The sequence below is a fragment of the Podarcis erhardii genome (assembly GCF_964252035.2).
Source record: "Podarcis erhardii genome assembly, chromosome: 8".
NCBI classification, from domain to species: domain Eukaryota; kingdom Metazoa; phylum Chordata; class Lepidosauria; order Squamata; family Lacertidae; genus Podarcis; species Podarcis erhardii.
This window is the reverse complement of record NC_138499.1, coordinates 82,624,184-82,646,266: the sequence shown is the minus strand read 5'-3', so window position 1 is coordinate 82,646,266 and position 22,083 is coordinate 82,624,184. Positions and strand designations below refer to the sequence as shown.

The window sequence follows — 22,083 nt, the reverse complement described above, 5'->3', positions numbered from 1 at the left end:
AGCAGCAGCAGCGAGCGAGCGAGGGCAGCGTTGGAAAGTGTTAATCAGGAGGAGGAAAAGGCGCGCGGTAAGCGCAGCTCTGCACTCGAACGTCACTCCGGTGCAGGGGGTTAGTGAAGTGACTGTGGCGCCTGGGGACTGGAGGCACTCACTCGTCGGACTGACTCCAGTCAGGTATTCCATACACTGAGCAATGTCTCCATTAGCGCGCTGCTGTGGCTGCTGCTCTCTCCAAAGCGAGCCGCTGCGAGCGAGGCGAAAAGACGCGGCCACCCTTTGCCATGGACAAGCTCTCGCCAGGAGATCCTAGGCGCAGCCCGGCGTGATTGCAGGTAACAAGAAAGAGAGGCACTTCCTTGCTGGCGGTGCACTTGCACCCCGGCTTCCTTTCCGCCCATCTATCCTTCCATCCATCCACGCGCACCCCAACAATAGCCTGCCTTCTGCAGCCAGCCGGCTGGGAAATCTCGGGCTGCCTATGGAAGAGAAACTACGGGCGATCCATCATGCGGCTTGGGCAGTGTTTACCTAGGGCTGAAGAGAAAGCCGCCTTACACACATGCTTCTTCTTTTCTCGGCGCGGGGATGGGGAAAGGGAAAGGGTTTCGCGGTCATGCATAGAGTGCAACTTTGGTTGGTTGCTCTAGGAGACTTTGGGCAGGGAGGCTGCGTTGGCCAAGAAAGTTTGGTGGACGTGGAAAAGGAGCCCAAGCTTGGAGGACCGTGAAGGCGTGGGGAGGGCACCCCTATGAGGGAACTGCGGGTGTAAAGTTCCTCTGTTTGGCGGGGGGGGGGGGTTGCTTTAAATCGCTTCTGTAAACTCGCGCTGGTCGGTGAAATCCTGTATTTGTTTACTGCGTAGGAAGTCCCACGGAGTTCAACGCGGCGGACTCACAGCCAAGTGGGTATAGGATTTCAGACACAGTTTCTAGCCTGAGAAGTGGGGCTGCTTAGAAATCGAGCCCGAAAACTCTGTCACCTCCCCCCGCCCATCCCAATCGTGTTGTTGTGCATGGTTCAGGAGTGACTGCAAGGCACTCTACACATGTTCGACGACACACTTTTAAAATCTCCGGCTTCACAGCTTTGGGCTACGACTGCAAAGATTTCGGCGCTGACAAGAACTGGGTGGGTCCTCCTTCTAACCTGGTCCTCTGGGGAGGTGTTTTTTGGAGAAGCGCCACAGATTCCTTACTGTAAGTCGAAGAAAAGGGGGGGTTTAATGGGGGGAGCCAAAGACATTGGCAAATGAATCCCATTGATTTGTTGTTGTTGGTTACAGGAGTAAATTCGCCTCGGTTATTAGCCAGGCCGGGAGAATAAAACGACAAAAAACGTCCGTGCGGATATTTGCGAGAAAATAGGGGGTTGGGGCTTCTGTGTTAGGTCTGGCCAGGCGCCTGTCTAAAACCAGTTTGTCCACACGCACTGGTTGATCCTAGACCCTCTGCGGGTCTCTGGCTAGTGCAAGTCCAGTGTCAGGTTTGGTGAGGTCGCCGGCAAGGAGATACCCTCAATTTTCTAGTTTACGCTTTTTCATCCATTTTACAAACAGGAAAGCTGGAGAAGCGCCGCTAGCTCCGAAGTCCAAAGCGTTGGGAAAGGTTTTTCCAAGGTCGCGGGCTCCAGATTCTTTTAACACCCTTCTGGCCCGATCCAAATCCTGTTTACGGGAGGAAGTCCCACTCCTTTTATTTGGGATTCGCCTCCAAGTTAATATGCGCAGGAGTTCAACTTAGATTGTTCGCCTTTTGGGTGCTGGTTGAGGGGGGGGTGTTTGTAGGGGTTGGGGGCGAAGATGCGGCGGTATCTTTCCTTATCAGGGGTGTCTTGAGAAACTGTAAATTCGGAACCAGAGGAAGTGGTTAGTCCTGGGCCATTCAGGCAGAGAAAGTTAGGGCAAAAATAACCCGATGGTTATGTTCAGATCAATTTCCTGCCGACCTCAATCAGAGCAGCTACCTAACCTGCGAAGGCCTGCTCCTGCACTTCTCTTTCTTTCAAGTTTTCTTGGGGAGGATTAAAAAAACAAACCAACCAGACATTGGCTTTAGTTTCTTGGAGAAGAACGATGAAAAAATCTGCAGAGATTTAAACCCTGAAGACGCTGCACACTTCGCTCTGCTACGCTGCGTATTTGTTGCTTCTGCTGCTGTTGTTTTTCAAGAAATAGCACCCACTCGTTCTGATTTTGGGAGATGTGTTATGAGGATTGCGCTGGGTGGTCTCTTTGGCAAAAGAAGGGCTTCGCTCTGGCTGCTCCCTGTTACGTGTAGAAGTCAGCTTGTTGCCTTATGCGCAAAAGTTGTTGTTTTCCACAGGATAGCGCTCAGACTCCTGTCCCTGGGTCTCTTCGTGAGCGAGGTACGCTGCTAAACGCAGGGACTGTCTTTAGGACACCGTTACTTTCTAGCTTTGAATGGGGAAATAATGAAATTCATCAGAATGCCTTTCCTCCTAAAGTGGGGCGTTTGCGAGAAAACTCACCTCCCTCACAGAGATTTATGAGGAGCCTGGAAACAGGGCAGCGCTTGGCGTGGTGTTTGCTGGAGGAGAGGGGAACTTAGGCTGTATGGGGGAGAACTATTTCAGGGACTCGAGGGAATCATGATCCCACTTTGTTCTTGGGGGGCTGACTTCCGATTGAGTGTGTGGAGCTGGAGCCACGCACCCTGCTATTAGGCGCGTTGAAGCCAGTCAGTGCCGATCTTGCGCGTGTTTATTCGGGCGCGAGACTCGTTCATTGCAACGCCTGAACTTCCAAGGAAGCGTGCTTCAGGATACAAACCTAAAGTTGAAATCCTAAAGTTGGATACTTACCGGGGGCGGGGAGGGGTGCGCCACTGCACCCAATTAGACACATTCCCAAGTCAATCAGCACGGATCGTGCGGTTACTCCGAAGTCAAGGGTGAGGGCGAGTAGTTAGCAACCCACCATGACTTTGTAGTAGAACGTTATGGAAGTCCCTAGCCAAAAAAGAAGGAAAAAACGCATTGATTTCGACTGAGCACCTAACCAACAACGCGATCCTAGACTTGCTGCGTTTATCGTGGATAAAGGATTGCAGTTCAAAGGGTCCCAGGGAGGAAATTTCGTCTAGAAGCGGGATAGGATGGCATGGATCATGGTGGAGACGCTATGTTATGGATCCAGAAACGGGCGAGAAACTTCTTTGCTACGTCTGCCAGTGCGGGGTGATCCCGGTGGAATTGTTTGAGTATTTGAAAAAGACGTGTGTGTGTGTGTGTGTGAAGATGGATTTGCAACGTTGCGGTTTGGCGGAAGAGGGGGGGAGGAGAAAAAAAACATTGCACCATCCTCTGTAAAAGTTGTCTGCTTCAGTCAGCTAATTGCAACGTTTAAGGCTGAGCTCCTTTGGAGATCTGGGAGGCTGCACCCCGCCCCCGTCTCCTGGAGGGCGACGCGCCTGCGTGTTGCAGTAAACACCCCCCGCCCCACCTCCTGGTATTGTATACTTGCAATGTATAGGCTGCGTGGCTCTCGGGTTTCCTTTATCTTCAGAGATGGTCCTCGTGCAATCATTTATTTTTAAAAAGCGGGTCTACTCGAAAGTAAGTCCCATTGAGTTTCGGTAAGTCTTATTCCCAGGTAAACGAGCACAGAATCGCATCCTGTTTAGGACCACGGCCTCTAAAGCTGATTTATTCCTTAGGAGTTACTTTCATCGACTGGGTTGTGCCTTCTGAGTAAGCCTGGCTAGACCTGCAGCTGCCACCATCCCCAGTCTCCATGAAGTACTTGCAAACTTTGGCTTTCGTTTCTGAAAGAGGTTCCTCCATCCAGTTGGCTGGTTCCTTCTTCAACTACAGGCAGGCTACGAGGAGGAGAAACAGTTTTAGAAATGCAGCCGGTGGGGGGAAGAAATTAATGTCACAGCCTGCCCATGAAGCAGCCCCCCCCCGCCCCCCAATGCATTTATTTGTAAAGCGTCTGCGATCCCTAAACTACTGGAGCTGCCGCCATGAACCGCTCAGTCGCTTTAAGTGATCTGCGTGCCGGAGATTCCTGGGGTCTGATACGCTTATACGCCCTGCAAATATTATACAACCGCTGCAGTCTTATGCTTCCTTCCGCGAAAGTTCCACCAATGTGTGTTGCGACCTCCAGATCTACCCAAATAAACTTTACAGTGCAACTCTGGTCATAGCTTCCCAGAAGTGGACTTGACTCCGTGACAAGCGTGCGCAGGATCACAACCCTGTTTGCGGACTAGAGGGTGGGACACCCCACATATTGCGCGCGATACATCTGTGTTTGGACATGTGCTAGACGTATTTATTTTCATTTAAAAGCCGCAGGCGGAGCGGAGAGAGATAGCAGAAGCCTTGGGGGGGGGGGGGTGTTAACTCTTTCCTCCCCAGTTTGGTCTCAGTTCCTGACGAACCATAGTGGGACTTGCTTTACAGTTTAAAAAACCACGCACGTGGAATTGGGCTGTTCCTTAGAAGTAGGGCCTATTCATTTGAGTAAACATACAATGCGGGTGGAAAGGGGTGATCGTCCGCCCTGTCGTTTAATGTGACTGGTTAAGTTTCCAACCCGTTCATTCTCCACTGTCCATATGACGCTCTCCTCAAAATCAGTGCTTTCCCAGACTTTCCTTTCCCTCATACTATCCACATTAAAGGACAGGATGGATGAGCCCAGTGTTTCACCAAAGTTCCAGGGAACTAGCACAGATAATCTGAATACATCCCTTGTGCCTCTTACTCCTAGGTAAACGCGCTTAAACTAGGTTCAGGGTGGCCCACTCTTTTCAAGAGGCTGCTGAGCTCCTTTGCTGCCTTTTAACGCGCTCGTCCTAGAGCCAAGGCTTTGCCTCGGTAAATTATAGCAATTACGCAGCAGATATGATTATATTAGGTGTACTGCGGTCTCCAGATAGTCATCCATCACCCTCAATCGAGCTGTCAGAGCGGGCAGATTCGTCCCTGGGAGGCACCAAGTTTTCCAGCTGGGGAGAAGAAGGGAACATCATCATTAATTAGAGTGTGACCCTGGGGCTATTCACATGTCTGAACCCAGGCAGCTCTCCGAGCAAGTCTGCACTCCTTTCATCCCTCCCTCCCCCGCCACAGCTGCCCTCCCCTCTCCACGCGCGCAAATGCGCACAGAAACTCGCCCGCCCTGGGTCTGGCTAACTTCCCCACTGCAAGTTCCTCTCTAGGCAGAGTAGCCCGATTTTCAGAGATTGAGGTTTTTCTAGATCCCCTACCCTCCCCACTCCCCAACACATACACATACACAAGAGGAAAATTATATGTACTGGACTTTCCAGGAGAGGCCTAGATAAAGGTGACAAGGTGAAGGGGACTGATAGGGGTCGTGAAACCAGTAGTAATGGTATGCCAACTTATTAATAAGAACTTCTCTCTTTTAACCCAAAGTAAAAGCTCCTCTGAATTTAGCGGGAGTTACTAAGGAGGGTAACAGTCCACTCTCACCTTCAAAAAAATGATTAAAAATAATATTTTTGCTCATCCCCCTGAAATCACTTACTTTCAAAAAATAGATTTCCTGGGTATATCCAATGGCAGCCATATTGTAGATCCATTGAAGTCAGTGGACTTAAGGCTCTATCTACCCTGAGTATGGCTGCTGCTGGACATCCCCTGCTGTTTTATGGTCAGAACTAGAATTTAAGTAGAGTGATACTATAAGTAAATTAATCCTTTAGGATTAATAAACATGCCGGAAGTAAATCACACTGGAACTGTCTTCAAAGCGAACATTTTTGCTGAATTTATATCCTGGCCTACCCTGTAAATGGGACAGATGGTAAATATCCTGGGGAGATAAAGAGAGAGACCTTCAGCCTAGCCAAACCCTCAAGAGTTTGCATAGGGTCCTATACTTTTCATAGGTTTTGCATAGGGCTTCCTTGACCCTCCATGCAACTGACTTCCATAAATGGGAAGCGAGTTCAAACAAAACTTCATTCGCAGCGTATTTGCCTTTTGAATGCAGTTTTCATCGTTGTGATGAACCTTCTAAAGTACCAAATTCTTTCTGGTTTTACCTTGTTCCTTCATCCAGAATATTGTATTCTGTAATCCCACTTTACTGATGGCAGTATCTGAAACCATCCTACTGAGCATTTAGCTCTTTCCAGCTAAGGCCAGTAAGTTCACTTAAAAGGAAGACTACAGAAAAGTCTTGAAGGATCCAAATGTTTAGGATCACACGCTGAGAATGAGAGATCCCGACCTGCCCGAAGAATTGCGGGCGGGCCTTTGAGCCCTCGACAGCACTCAGCATTGCAGAAATTCCAGCTCCATTAAAATTAATTGGCGTTTTGCTACTAACATCAATGAAATGTGCATTGCTCCTTCCAGGGATGGTGCTGGCGACTTGGGCTAACAACGAGAGATAGAAATCAAGAAAGACCAAATATCATTCTCATTAAACATTTAAAGCACCACTCCCATTAAACACTTAAACTTCCCTAGTAGAATAAAAAGGTCTAACAAGAGGCTTTGGCAGAAATCTGAGATCTACAGTTTAATAAGTCTCCAAGAAAATGACTTTCTGATGTAGTCTTATATTTGTAGTCATAAAATGAAATAAGAGTGTATACACAGATCACATAGTAAATTAGCCACCTCTTAAACACTTTACGCATACTTTCAGGAAAGGTTGATTTTTCTCCCTCCCCTCTCTTCCAGTTCAAAAGTGGGAGGGATGACTATTCTTGACCAATTCATGTGAAGTTTAAATGGCTTGTTGTGAATGTATCTTGGCCAGAGATAATCCAAAGGTGTGAACAGGGAGGTACTAAGGAAAGGCCTAGCTCTGCCTTCTGCTCTCAAACAGAATCTCTGGTCAAATATCAGAGTTTGTTTTAAAGAGAGGTGGTGCTGTTCTGTGATTTCATGTTATAATATAAACTAGCGACTCTTGGACAGTGGGATTCTGGGGAGCTAATGGATACCAGCTGGACATTGAGAGAAAGGGGCACAGTTTGATAAAACTGTATGGAAGTTGGATGGTCACAGGTAGTGAATCTGTATGATACAGATAGGGAATGATGTTTATTTCATCTATTTCTGTGCTGCCACTCAGGAAAATGTGGCTTAAATTAAGGACTGAAAGCCAGGTGGGACAAAGCTGATTTATTGTTTCTCTGTCAGAGATCTGAGGGGATCATTGGACATGTGAGAGAGGGCACACCAGAGGAAGCGTAGAGGGCTTGACAATATGGGAAGCCATATTTATTCCAGGAAATCACAACTACAATTGGGGTGGTATTCTTTGATCAGTCTCCTGATTAAAAAAATATGAACTAGTTTTCATATTCTACCTACCTAGAAAACTTGTATATTCCCACACAACAAAAAATTAAAACCATTAAGAGAGAGTTTGAGAGTTACCTTAGCACAGACTGTGAACCACAAAATCCCCTCCCCTATGAACTTGCTAAGAGGTTTTAGGCCAATCACCCTCTCAGCAACTGTCCCGCACTGCAAGACCAGGATACTGACCAGGCTGTAGCTAGTGGTGAGCCTAAGTATCTCAGATTCCAGATCTTTTTCTCCATGCCCCGAAGTGTTGCCAGTGGATAATAAATTCAGGGGGAAATGAAAGGGTTGGTCTTAATTGACATTAATTCGAGGTATAAGAGTGTAAATTTGGGGAACTACATCAGCTGAAGATGACTTTCTCTTAAGATGAGTTGGAAGTAATGAAATGGGATAACTGAAGGGGCGCTTAATTGATTTGAAGCAGGATCTGTTGGGAAATTCACTTTACTACTGTTTAAATGAATTAAAGAGGAACACATCTGAAATGGGTACCAGTTAACTGGATTTTTAAACTAGAGTGGCTTGGATGAGAAATTAGTTGACTTTGCTGTCTATAGCTGCACATAGACATTTAAGTTAGCATATGCAATTTTTAATGTAAATTTGGACCTGTGCCCCAATTTTATATATATGTGTGTGTGTGTGTGTGTGTGTGTGTACCTGGAAACACTCAGTTTTGCATTGCTCTTGTAAGGATTCCTGAGATAATGCATGCGAAGTAGTTCGAAGATTGTACAATGCTGTATGAATGTCAGCTGCTGTTTTGAGTATGGAGAGATACTCTCGCTTTGCAAATCAGATCTGGCCTGAGTTTGAAGATCACTCTCCCCCTGCCACTCAATGGCCTGAAGTTGTGGCCTCTCCTCACTTTGGTTTTCCATATCTCCCCACCCCAAAAAGTTTCTTAAAGCCTAAAACGTCTAACATAATGTCCGTTCAGCGCAAATGCCCATTCCTTGCCCTTTCCTAACGTGCACTTTGGTGGCGGGGCTTCGTCCTTCTCCACGTGCTTTGACTGTCAGCTCCGGAGCTCGTTTCAACTGTTGATTTAAAAGCCTCGCTTGCGCGCCTGCCCTTCCAGCGGCCTCGTTTGTAAGTGGGACTGATGACTGCAGGGCAGGGAGGAGTGGGAGGAAGCAGCAGGCAGCTGCTCATTAATTAATTTCTAATTAAAAGTGCTGACCACCCTTCAGTGATTCGGGGGGGGGGGAGAGACGACACTGATTTCCCCTCTCCAAACTATTGATATCTGAGATGCAGTTATGAACAACTCAGGGTTTTGCCATTTTGTACCTTTGGGGTTCGCTTTCCTTATCAGCGCAGGAGAACTCCCTGAAATAGCGATCAGCCAGCGTGCTCTGAGGCGTTTGAAAACAAACTTTCATCCTGGGTATTCGGTTTAAATTCCAGGCCGTGGTCTACCACAAAGGTGCACACAAATATGCGCGCGAGAGGCAGTTTCTGTAGGGTTTGTTTTTTCTTCTTCTTGACGTCAGATGTTTGATTTGACATGTGTGTTTGAGCTAGGAGTGGTTCTCTTCCCCTCCCTCCGCCGCTGCCTGTGTGTGGGCAACAATATGTATTTCCCCCCATGAAACCTCAGAGCAACCGTGCCTTTTATGTTGTTCGTGTTGAAGAAGCGCCACGCTGCCTAGGCAGATCTTTTTAAGATCGCGAGTTGTGTGTGTGCGTGTGTGTGTTGTGCGGGGGAGGGAAGACACCCCCCCCCAACACACACACACACACACTAAAAAATAGTTTCAGGTTCAAGGCAGATGAATTCAAGATGGTTTTATGCTTGGTCCTCTAAGCCCCTAGAAAGCTCGGATTATCCATCACTCGGGGCCACACGGCACAGCGAGGCAGCCTGCGGAGCCCGCGGATCCAGCGCCTCTCCTGGTTGTTCCTGGAGCCTGGGAGCCCCCCGTGGCCATGTCCTACCCCCAGTTCGGATACCCCTACTCGTCTGCACCCCAGGTAAGTCCTGCCGGACTCCCATCGCATCTACTGCCCTCCCCTGTGAAGGCGCGCGGGAGAATTCCCATCTCCTGGGAGGCGCTTTTGTAGGGACCTAATCTGCTTCAGATCAACTGGGGGCTGGAGGAAGGGATGACCCCCCCCCCTTCCCCAAGAGCAGTGACTGCCATCTTTACGCGGAAGTAAGGCCTCCGTGAAACCAAAGGCACTTACTTCCAGGTAAAAGGGAGACTGTCGCCTTGGTATCCTAATTCTGCGGTGCTCTAACCACGAACTGGTTTAGAAAGTCCACCTGTCCTGGATTCATCGAGGCTTACTTCGGAGGAACCTTGACCTAGAGTGAGAATGTTAACAGTGAGGGGTGGGGAGTTAAATTGGAGTCAAGGGGCGGGGTATCGTTTAGGATTGGGTTGGAGAGCCCCGTCCTGAGATTTGGAAGGTCTCTAGTTTCAGAGGGGTGCTAGCTAGCCTGCAACAAATTACTCCCGCAGCGCGCTAAGGACGGAAAGATCTCAGGTGTTCATTGATCTCAGAGGGTTTTACTTACTGCCCAGAGGTGAATTGGGGCAAGGGATAAGAAGGAAGCAGCTCGTTCCCCCGGGTCCGCGGACCTACTCTGAAGTAAGCGGGTGGATGGAAGCCGATTCAACAACCCCAACAACTGGCCGGTTCAAGCCAGATTCACGGGCCACTTCGTTTACCAGGAACTTGGGTGAGGTGCGAGGTCGCTGCAGTCAGGGGCCCTGTATCAGCTGAGGCCTCGGCTCAACTCCTTTCTGGATCGTACCCTTAAAAGAGAGCAGGACCGAACTTCTGGGACAGAAGTGGGTGTTGGAATCTGCAGTTAAAACAAATGTTCAATTAGCTCTCGCGAAGGATCTGGGATTAAACTTCATTAACATTCTCAGTACTTTTACTCGGAAATAAACGTGTTCTAGAACCGAGACGGATGTATGTATTAATGTTAATGTGAGCGGTCTAGCTCGCCGGAAGAATGCATTAAAAACTGAAAAGTATTTTCTTTCTCTCTTTCTCTTTCTCCTTAGTTGACAAGTGTGAACTGGAACTAGGTTCCCCCCCTCCCCAACCGATCTTTAAATTTCTCCCCGATCCACAAACCAGTTAAGCCACTGGGTTTAACATAATATATAAGGTACTTATTTAAGATCACTAACGTTGCAATCCCATGCAGGTCTATTCGGAAGTCAGCCCCATTGAGCACAATGGGACTTGCTCCCAGGTAAACGTGTATAGGATTGCAGCCACTGCTTTTCCCTTCCGCTATTCGGCCTGGGTGCCCCCCCTCCATCTTGGGAGCTGAGGATTCTGCAAGTGACTGGGCTGTTGCAGACGACCGTTTCGTCGCGCGTTTCTGTGTGATAACACGGATGGACCGCGCTGTCCCGAGTTTGTGCCCTTTGTGAGGTCGGATAGAGGGGGTGGCGGTTGCTCCGGATTAATTAACGTGAAGAAGAGATGCTCATTAAAACCAATGGACACGGGAGTCAGTGGGTTGTGTGAAAGCTCACTGATTTGGGACCAAAAATGACCCTCGCTAGAACTGGTTGGTAGATCGGCCTGTTGGTTGCCATGGCTGTCAGCCGCCCCTTCTAAGATCACTGCCCTGTCTTCTCTCGTCCTAGTTCCTGATGACCACCAACTCCTTGACCACTTGCTGTGAGACCACCGGCAGGACGCTCACGGACTCTGGGGCCGCAGCCTCGGCTCAGACCCCCGTCTATTGCCCCGTGTACGAGAGCAGGCTGCTAGCCACGGCCAGGCACGAGCTCAACTCGGCAGCTGCCCTGGGAGTCTATGGGAGTCCCTACACGAACACGCAAGGCTATGGCAACTACGTGACCTACGGGACGGAGGCGTCGGCTTTCTACTCCTTGGTAAGTCTTCTGCGCAGCGAGCACGACTTCCACCTCAACGCATTGACTGGGCAAGAAGGAAACCCCATTGCCCCATTACCAAGGAACTTTTGCTCTTCCAAGTCAGCAAACTGAGAGAGTCGCAGCTTAGCTAGAAGCTTCACAGCTCAACCCAGTCCCTAAGGACATTAAGGCAGACTGAGACCCTAAGAGAGTGAACCTCATCAAGTTAAGCGGGACTTAATTTCTAGTTATGCACTTTTTAATAGCAACGTGTGTGTGTTGTGCATCCCCACGTGTGTGTAGAGTTAGAGATGTATCACTAGTACAAGTAAACCTGGAGGCAGATAGGTAGCCGTGTTGGTCTGCCATAGTCAAAACAAAACAAATTCCTTCCAGTAGCACCTTAAAGACCAACTAAGTCAGTTCTTGGTATGAGCTTTCGTGTGCATGCACACTTCTTCAGATACACATCTTTAAGGTGCTACTGGAAGGAATTTGTTTTGTTTAAACCTGGAGGGATTACAAAATGTTTCCGATTTATTTTATTTATTAAATTTCTATGCCACCTTTCATCCGAGGAGCACAGGGCGGCTTACAATATAAAAACACAAAATGTAGTACCAAACAATAAAAATAATCCACAGAGACTTTAAAATGCCATGGGTTGCTTAATTAGACAACGGCTATGTAACCTGTCTATGTGCCATGGGCTAATCCAAAGTGAATATGAATCGGGGCTGTGAGAAACTTCAGTCAATCATAGGCGTTGCTAATTCAGGTGTCTAACAACACGGAGATCAGCCTACAACTATGTAATTAGAGATAGACGGTAATAAGCGCTGAGAAACTATTGTCTGGTGATCTCTGCGATCCAACTACTTAATTAGAGATAAATGATAAACGCTAAGACATCGTGGCATTGCTGATCTCTGTCTGTGTACTGAAACTGACCCAAGAAAAGGAGTCTGGAGTTGTCACTGGAACAGGAACTCGAGTTTGCTCACCGAATGTTTAAATGTAAAATTATGCATAAAATGTCTGCGTCAAGAAATTAACTCTTTGTATACTTCCCTGTGTGGCAAACAGGTCACGTCTCATCGTCCCAATTGCCCCCTCTTTCCCCCCCTTTTTTGTGAAAGTATGTTTATTGAGTCGCACCTCAATAACTCCAATCCTAAAAAAAACGCTCAACAACTTCAATCCTAAAGGTTAACAACTTCGGTCGGCCCTTTGGTCGGCTTTCACGGCCCTTCACTTCATCAAATCTGGCCCTGTTTGAATAAAAGTTTGGACATCACTGCTCTAGGTGATATTTGGCCCTTGCTTATCCCTAGTCACTTGTTCTTTGAGCCCAGTGTGCATAAAATACCATTCTTAGGCGGATGAAGGAAAGCACTGGACTCCAGTGGATTGCAGAGGCTAAACCAGCTTTCCTGTGAGTAAATTGCATGGCAGGAAAATAAGGTTTCCTCTGAGTAAACGCGCATCAAATCGGGCCAAGAGATGCTAACACTGAGTCAGTGGACAAGAGTACAAGGAACTTCGTGTTCCTCTCCAATTAAGTGCAAGTCCAGTATACAGGAATTGAAGAAATACTGAAATACAGTACAATCTATGCCAGTCTACTCAGAAGTAAGTTGTACTGAGTTCAGTGGGACTTGTGCCCAAGTTTGCAGCTTAAACAGTTTAACCCCCCGATAGAATCACAGAAGTGACGAGTCGGAAGGGTCCCGAGAGTCATCTATTCTATTCTATTCTAACCCCCTACGATGCAGGAATCTCAACACGTGGCCTCCCATCCCATTTGAAATCAAGCCGGATCCTGTTTAGCTTTGAAAATGTGCTAGAGGATTTTTTGCTCCTCGATGTGTTTCTCCATTGTAAAAATAAATAAAAACGTGTCCATTTGCGCGTGTCTCCCCTCCTGCCCCCCCCCACCCGCACTGCCCGTGGGGGAGGGGAACGCTGATAAGAAGACGCCTTTGCTTTTCATGTTCCAGAACAGCTTTGATTCGAAGGATGGGAGCGGATCTGCGCATGCGGGAATCACCCAGGCGGCTGCTTACTATCCATACGACCACACGCTCAGTCAGTATCAATATGACAGGTAAGAAACAAACCATCAGCCATTCATTGAGGGGCAGGAAAAGGCAGTGGGGGCCATGGGGGGGGAGAGAGGAGAGGAGGTTAGTTGCGCTTCTTAATCAGGAAACGTCTTCAGCTTGTGCTTTTCTCAAAGGACCAGTAGCAAACGAGTGTGGCCAGAATAAGCCGCCCTTTTATCAGAGTTAGATGATCTCTGATCTCACCAATGGAGCGCTTGCAAGACGGGATCCTGAACGCATCCGAAGCAAGCACCGAAGCGCGCCTCCTTGAGAACGGGCGTGCTTTTCAGCAGAGGCTGCTCACCAAATCAGGCACGAGGAATCGGTGTAGCGTGCACGTGTGAACCTGCCCTGAAGCGGCTCAGACCCCATTGACTCCAGCGAGAAACCAAGGCGCCTAAAAGCCAGCGCATTACCGAAAGAAAGAAATGGGTTTAAATGGAGCTTTAATGGCGTCCGCTCTTTATCTCTATAAATGCCAATAACAAGTTATGTTTCCGTGTTGTCTGCACGAAACGAACCTGTTCTTCGTTCTTCTGCACTGATCCGGAGCTAGTTTTACACCTCTAATCTCCGATTCGTTTTGGAGGAGCCCACAGAGAATGCAAAAGCTTTCCTTTTGACCTCTTTCATCGATCTTAATCTGAATGACACCCCTCCTCTCCTCGCTATATTTCTTTGGAAGCAAGTCCTCATTGAGTAATGGAGACCGATACTGTGACCCGATCCGTTTTACGAAGGAGTAAGCGGATTTGCCTGCGGCACTCCACTCTGTTGAACTCCAATTCCCATCAGCGTCAGCCAGCCCGGCCAACTCGATAATGGGAGTTGTAGTTCAACAACAACTATAGGTCATCCGGTTGGGGAAAGCCTCTTCTCCATCCTTGATCTTAATCAGGTGTGGAGAACTTTTGGTCCTCCAGATCAGGGTTTCCCAAAGTTAGGGCGCCAGCTGTTTTGGGACTACAACTCCCATCATCCCTAGCTAGCAGGATCAATGGTCAGGAATGATGGGACTTGTAGTCCAAAAAAACAGCTGGGGACCCAACTTTGGGAAACTGCTTCAGATGTTGCTAAACTCCCATCATCGCTGGTCAGTGGCTATGCTTGCCTGAGCTGATGGGATTTGTAGTCAGGCGCGGGGAGGGGGGTTGGAGAGGTTTCCCTGATGAAAGAGTTTCACGGAGTCGATCTCAATTAGCTCCCATGTGCCATTTCATTCGCACGCCTCCGCTTTCCACAGGATACAGTCTAGTTCTGCACATGCGGAAGTCCAATGGTGGGCTTTGAAACCAAAATTACAAAGTGAGAAAGGAAGACACGCGCCTTCACTGGCGGAACACAATAAATCTGAAGGCAAGGCGAAGTCACACGAGCGACTTACTCCTATCATTGGCGTTTTATCCTCTAGCGTTTTCAAGTATAGCATCCCTGGTGGATATTGTCCAGGGATAGTAGGAAAGCGCTGTGGTTGACTTAGCGCTCGATCTATGCGATAGGATCTGCCCTATCACAGCAATAGATCCGTATGGATTTAATCACAAATACTCTCTTCCCGACTGGCTTCCACGGGCTACATCACACGTGCACGCGCATCCTTTCTCTCTGCTTGAGTAGGGCACACTTCATTAACTGGGATCTGAATGCATGAAACCGACTCTGCTGAAAAACACTGTGAAGATGATAGGGAAGTCCTTTCCGAGACTTCTATTTTTGACGACTCTTTAACCCCTGACGTAGCCAACCTCAGATGATCCAGCCTTTGTTATAAGTATAAATTGGACCCGTTTAACAACACGGCGTTTAAGGTGCCAGGAAGTCCTGCCTCTGTTGAGCTCGCGATGGTTCGTTCACACGAGCAAGACGTCACGTTGGCCTTTCACTCATCGTTTGGTTGGTTTCACTCATCGTTTGGTTGGTTTCACTCATCTACTGGCTTCTCTTTTTACTTTTACATGGGCAGGTTGGGGGCCGCTTTTTGTCACTCCCCCACCACGTTTACAAATGTGCCGAACAATTTTATATTTCTTCTTCTTTTTTTAAACCTTTGGTGCGGTTATTGCTTTAAAACACACACACCAAGATTCCTCCTTACGCTGTTCCAACCTTTCAAGCCCACTGGGTGCTGATGACCTTTCCTTAGATGATGTGCATTAAATATTCAGGTATAGCCCAGTGTCTTGTGCAGCATATATATATGGAATGGGTAGGAGAGAAATTTACTAATAATAAAATAAATACTTTTATTAATAACTGCGCCCTGAGGTTACTTCGGTGGACTCTCTCAGAGCGCTGGAGCAAGAGTAGACTTTTTTAAAAAATATTATTTTAGCATATCCATTTTGCAGGAGTTGAATTTTGGATAACTCTCAAGGGCGGCTGTTTGCCTTCTGAAGTAGACATGCTTTCAGGCTGCAATCCGGTGCAAACTCAGAAGTCACCGGGACTCACTTCAGAGGAAGCGGGTACAAGACCCGCAGCACGCTTTTCAGCAGCCCGAGTGTCCTTGTTTTGAGGCTCTCTATACTCCCGATTTAGATCAGGTGTACATTGGTCTTGCCCCGAGTAAGTTATTAGCGAGGCAAGTCCCAAAGACTCTATCCATGATCGAGGTGATCATCCCAAGATTAACTGTACGACCCCATTTTCAAGGGGGGATTTACTCCCAAGTAAGTATAGGCAGGATAGCAAGCTGATTAAGGTCCTGTTAATCACCAATTGTGTATCCAAACGCTCCGTCTTTCTAGCTGCTTGGCTTAACCAAGTTGAACCGTTTTCCTGCTAAGACCAGCGCGTTCTGGGTTTTGTAGAAAGAGAGGAAATATTTAAAGGTGAACCTCGGATACCAGGATCCCTTTCTCGCGGGAAATGGAATTGCGTCGGTGAATCAGACCAATGTGGGTGGTGCTTTCTTCCGGCTCGTTGGCGCTGCATTTTCACTGACACTCTTCCCCCCGCCCTAGATATGGTACCATGGATGGAGGGACGCGGAGGAAAAACGCCACTCGGGAGACCACTAGCACGCTGAAGGCCTGGCTGCAGGAGCACCGCAAGAACCCCTACCCCACCAAAGGCGAGAAGATCATGCTAGCCATCATCACCAAGATGACCCTCACGCAGGTCTCCACCTGGTTCGCCAACGCCAGGAGGAGGCTCAAGAAGGAGAACAAGATGACCTGGCCCCCCAGGAACAAGTGTGCGGACGAAAAGAGACCCTACGAAGACGAGGACGAGGGAGAGGGTCAAGGGGAGAGCTTGAAGAATGAGAAACTCGAGGGTATCTTCCAAGTCTCTTAGCCGTTTATTGGAGGCAGGAACTATCTTAGGCCTGTCGCCCTTCTCTGGGACAAGGATACTGGGCACACGGGGAGGGCGATGGGTGTTGGGAGTCCAGGAGACAAAAAGTATGGGTGTGTTGCCTTTAATGCAATAAAGAGGCTTCTGGATTTGCAGTTGAGCTGCTTTGGGGATTTCGAGAGAATGTCTTGAGGCGGCCAGTGTCCCTTCTGAGTCTGCTCTGCTTTGACAGGGGAAGGGGGCTGTCAAATGAGGGGTGCGCCTGCTGGGCTTTGCAACGGTTTCCCACCCGACCAAAAACCTTAGAAAGGTTTGCTTCCTCGTCTAGAAAAGCGCGTCGCTTGTTTTGCTAGGCCTGAGGGCAACACCGGCATTTCATTTGGGTTTCGAAACCTTTGGAAGGCATGCAGTGCTTGGGTTGCCTTGGGTAAGTTGAGGGACGTTTACGACGCAGCCCAACCCACAATGCGTTCTTGCTAGAAAGGCACACACAGGGGAAGTTGGATCTCACAGGGTCTACAGGAAATCCTCCCTGTGAGAGCCACGCCCACTGTGTCCAGCAAGACAGGTAAAGGGGCGCAGCCTATATAAACTGGTCACGTCCCCCTATACACATCCCAACACAAGTGACTGCCCATTTCTGGTTCCGATTAGTAAAATGTTAACCGCGCATCCTACAGAGCTGTTGTGAAGAGTGAGGGGAAGCAAAATACAGACAGAGAATGGGTGGAGGAGTCCTCGCCTTTAAAGCCATTGCACAGAATCGTAAGCCCCGTGGGTTATCTAGATAAACTCCCTGCAATGCAGGAACCTCAACTAGCCAAGAATGAACCTCAACTGCAAATGCATCTGCCGCGCCCTGCCCGTCTCGTTTGTAACGTGTCCTCCTTTCCCTCCTTTGCCCAGAGCCGGCCAGCAAGGAGGACAAAGAGTTGGGCCTCAGCGACCTGGACGACTACGACCCGCTGGAGTCGGAGAGCTCCGAGGGCGAGCTGAAGGCTGCGGCTTTCGGCCACGCGGAGGGGGAAGCGTGCGCCACCGAGGCCTGCAAGGATCCCTCTTCCTTGGGCGCCGGCGCCGCCCCGCTGGAAAGCCCCCTCGAGCGGGCAAAGAGCTGCCTCAAGGACCCGACGGCGGGCGCGGAGGGCTGCGAGGCAGCGGAGCTGCTGAGCGCGCGGCAGAGGAGCTGCGAGGCCAAGCCGTGTTACCAGCAGCAGCAGCAGCTCCTGGAGGCGTCCAGCAAGCCGAGGATTTGGTCCCTGGCGCACACGGCCACCTCGCTCAACCAGGCCGAGTACCCGTCGTGCATGCTGAAGCGCCAGCAGGGGGCGTCCAGTGCCTCTAGCGCCGCGCCGGCCCCGACGGCTGGGGGCGTCTTGGAGAGGCACCCGAAGGATTCCCCCGTCACCAACCTCAGGAACTGGGTTGACGGCGTGTTCCACGACCCGCTCTTCCGGCACAGTACTTTGAACCAGGCCTTGAGCAGCACCGCAGTGTCTTGGGCTACCACCAAAGGCTCCCTCTTGGAGACGGGGGCCCTGGGGCGCTCGCTGGGCGGCGGCGCCACCGCCGTGCTCAAAGGGCAGCTGGCAGGCCTGGCTGCGCCCCAGGACTCTGGCAAAGACTTTCTGGCTTTCCCCAAAGCAGGCAGCAAAATGTTCTGCTCCTAACGACCGACGCCCGCCCCGTCCGCCTCCCTGGGACAGGCCGGGGGAGGGAGGCAAGACGGTGGAATGGGGGGGGGGCAGACAGGCTGGGCCCCGAGGGACTGAGCGGCGGGAGGTGGAGAGACACACGCAGAGAGAGAGACTTGGAGAGAGTTTCCGTTCCAAACCAGAGACGTTTTTTCCGTCGCAAAAACCGAGCAAGGATTTTAAAAGTTTCTGGTATAAGGAGAGAGAACGAAAAGACTGTCACTTGGCTGCAGCCTTAAGGGATCAATGTCTTCACGGTTATTTAAGTCCATAGCACGTTCCACTAGTTTATAGAGGCGTCCTTCTGCGTTTACCTTGCAAAGTTTACCAGGCGCGAGATTCGAATTCAGCTTCCTGGGGAGGGAGTTGTTTGTCTATTCTGTTTCCCCCCTCCCTTTTTTTCCTTTTTCTAAAACAAAAAAAAAAAATTGATTTGTGGCATGCCAATTTTAGTTTCTTCTTCGAACTTCCCTACCCACCCACCCCGCCCTCCCCTTCTCATCGTTAGCATCTCACCCACGAAAAAACAGCACTTCTTCCACCAAGTTGACACCATTGCCCGCACACGCGCACACACCGAATTTGAACTTGACAAATAAGCTATGTCGAAAAGGTATGTTCACTCCAAATAAATTGTCTGTCTCTCAGAGGTACCCTATGATTTGTGGTCTGTTTGCGTTGCCTGCGTAGGAAGTGGAGCTTCGACGCCTGGGTCCCAAACGCGTTGGAAGACGCGTGTCTATTTCACGTCCCGTGGAGATGTACGGAATTCCCCAGTCAATAAATGTAGGGCGGAGCGCACTCTTGGAAATCAAAGTCTTGCGCACCTGGGTGGCATTCTTTTCCACGCGCAAGTGCGTTTGCAGCCCGTCCCTTTCGACACCCGGGACATACTCCCGAGTGGTAGAGACCTCAGTAGGAACCCACGAGAGGAAAACGGCCCCCTCTAAAATCAACGGTGCATTTGGCGCTGATGTGGTTCTGGACCTTAAACCAGCTTGAGACCCGGCCACCTTGACTTCACCTGGTTCAGCTGCATCACTAGCAGCCGAAACCGAGAATCTCTAAGAGGCTGGCGACTTCTCATTACGCCTTAAAATATATATGTTCATTTTCACCTGTCTGACTGTAATCTTAGTTTTCAATGGGGGGGACTCCAAAAGAATCCTCTCCTGGCTTTTTAATCAAGCGATCACCCTCCCTCGCACCTACCCAGTGAATGCCGATTCAGCGCCTCCTGTCCTCTCCGTTTCCCTTTGGACAGCTGCAGGCGTTGGTGCAGTTTGGCCACATCCACAACAAGGGCCCAAAGCTCGCTCAGGGACATAAGGGCAGGCAGGAAATGGGTGGGGAAAGAATTCCATTATTCTGTTCTTTTTGAATTTACCCACTGTGCTATCAAAGCAGAGATGGCACAATCTTTTAAGCAAAAAAAGACACAAGCCAGTCTAATAGTTTCTATTGCAACAGTTATTCCGTGCGTAGAAGAATCACGTGTGGTCTGAAATAGGGGGAGGGGCGAGGCACCCTAAGAGGTTCTTTTACCCTGATATACAGTATGTGTGTATGCAAACCCGGTAGACCTTAATTTTCAAAGCAGAGTTCCGATCCTCAGTCCAGCTTAAGCGGGGACTGCTGTGATGTAAACTGGGGTTCGTTCGTGTCTTTGTTTTCTTTCCGACTAAGGGTGAGAACCTTTGCAGGGTTGCTTTTCACCGAAGCCAAGGAGACTTGCTTCCGAGTAAACATGCACAGGATTGAGTTGCAAGAGAATTTAAGGGAATTCGGTTTCCCCAGGAAACTGCAAGGCTATATACAAATGGTGTGGATTAAGTGGTTAGTGGATGAAGTTGCCTATTTATTTTTAGAAGGGGTGTGTGTTAATATGCTAAAACTTTGTGAAAAGTTAGAATGGATCTCGATAAATGGTTTTGTATAAAAATTGGGCATAGGGATGCGAAGTCACCGGTGGAGTAGAGGTCCCATTTACTAAGGCTGGTCCTTTTCTTTTTCAATGTGCGCGAAGCAATTGATTCACATGGAACATTTGATGATTTAAACTACTGTTTTAACTTGAAGCTTCTTCGCTGGTACGGGGAGAAAGAATCGTTGGATTCTCTATGAATATTTCAGCACTTCAGGACGGATGGTTTACCGTTTTGACATTAAATAGAAGCTCAGCCAAGAGAAAGAGCGAGCGCTTCTCTCCCTCCGCCCGCCCGCCCCCGCGCGCGATTCAGGAGAAGGCTCGGGCGATTTACCATTTAGCTAGAAGAAAGCAGACAGGGCTTTGAAGATCTCGCCTCTCTTCGCAAGTCCGGGGGTGTAAAGTTTTCTGCAGGATGAGGGGGGAGAGCCACCAACAGAACTCGCCTGAGATCTGTACCCACAATCCAGAGAAGTTTAAGGGGTTGAGGGAGTTGGAGATGGGAGGAGAGAAAGTGTTTTTAAACCAGTCTTTCATCGCCTCTCTCGAAGTCCCCAAAAGCCAAGGTGAAAAGGCAATGATTTGTGCCCCCCAAGAAGGCTCCAATGGACACCTACCGTATTTAAAATAGAAATAATTAAAAATTATGCGCAAATGCCACCCTATCCACAAGTTGCCCAGTTAGGTCTAAGGGATGAGATTAGAACCAAGGGTGCCATTTAAGGCTTCTCTAGAGGACACCCTCCTCCTCTTCCTCCTCCAGACCACATGTGATTCTTTCTCTACATATAGCCCCCGTCTCTGGCCAGCTCACTTCTGCGCCTGGTGCTTTTACGCACCCAGCAACCTTGTTCTGAGCAATTAAATAGGCCTCTGTATGCCAAGGGCGCAAATCCCTTTACTTCTCTCCGCCCCGCACGGCAACTGACTGTTTGACCTTGCGACGGTTCTGTACGGTGGGGGTGTCCAAGAATAAATGGCAACGCGCGCGCGCTGCCAGTGCATTTTTGTTGTTCTTATGGCCGAGCTGCCTAATGCCGTCCGCCACAACACAGATTTCCAAAACGCCCCGTTAGGGGTGGAGGGTGGCGCAAATACTCTGCTAGGGCGCATTTACTGGGAGCAGGTCCCACGCGACACAACAACAGAACATACCCCTAAGTACAAACGGTGGAGATGGTTCTGTTTTCTCACTATCCAAAACAAAGGAACGAACGTACAAAACAAAACCATCCAACATCACCACCTCCGACCCTGCAGCGCAGGATAAATCCGAAAGGGCACCCTAGATTTCTCCCAACGGATCGCGCCAGGAAGGGATTAGAAACTGCCACATCCTCTGTTATTGACAGGAGTCAAATGGAGAAGAAAAACACAAGCGCTTAGTGCTTAAGCGGGTGGCGGATCTGGGCTGGGTTTGGTGCGCCAAAGGGCGCCCAGATGGAAGGAGACGCGCTGGGGCTGGAACTGAACCGAGAGGCGCTCGGACCGAGGCAGCGGAAAGGCGGTGGCTGTGCTGCTGGTGTGGCCGCCGTCCCTTCCCTTCTCTCTCTTTTTTTCCTTGCAAGCGTCTGTAATTGGACTGCAACTCCCCCCACGCACTCTACCCCCCCTTTTCCTCCTCCTTAAATTCCCCCCTGTCATTATATTGACTTTCGCTCCCTCGGATGATATTATCGAAATGAGTGAACCTCTCTGCTGATGGGGGCTGTCAAAAGGCTGAGACAGGAGGCCCCCAGCCTGGGGAAAGGAAAGAGGGGAGAGCGGGGGTGTGAGAAGAAGGGGAAGGAAGGAAGGGGGGGGGCGAGGAAACCCGTTGCATCAGCCAAGATAATTTGAAGTGAAATTTTCATTTTGACAGTAAAAGGGGGAAAGGAGGGAAC

The 22,083-nt window shown here is 49.3% G+C and overlaps 1 protein-coding gene across 3 annotated transcripts; it reads left to right on the top strand.

Annotated features, from left to right (window-relative positions):
- Positions 1–15: 15 nt before the first annotated feature.
- Positions 16–18,920, top strand: IRX4 (iroquois homeobox 4). Of its 3 annotated transcripts, XM_081872791.1 has the most exons (6): positions 16–332; positions 9,135–9,300; positions 10,944–11,195; positions 13,178–13,284; positions 16,246–16,559; positions 17,486–18,920. In XM_081872791.1, the coding sequence occupies exons 2-6, from the start codon at positions 9,256–9,258 to the stop codon at positions 18,247–18,249; spliced, it is 1,482 nt and encodes a 493-aa protein (XP_081728917.1). In that variant the 5' UTR covers positions 16–332; positions 9,135–9,255; the 3' UTR covers positions 18,250–18,920. The 3 variants fall into 3 exon arrangements, with proteins under 3 accessions (XP_081728917.1, XP_081728919.1, XP_081728918.1); XM_081872793.1 differs by lacking the exon at positions 9,135–9,300; XM_081872792.1 differs by lacking the exon at positions 16–332 and having other exon boundaries at positions 8,588–9,300.
- The last annotated feature ends 3,163 nt before the right edge of the window (positions 18,921–22,083 follow it).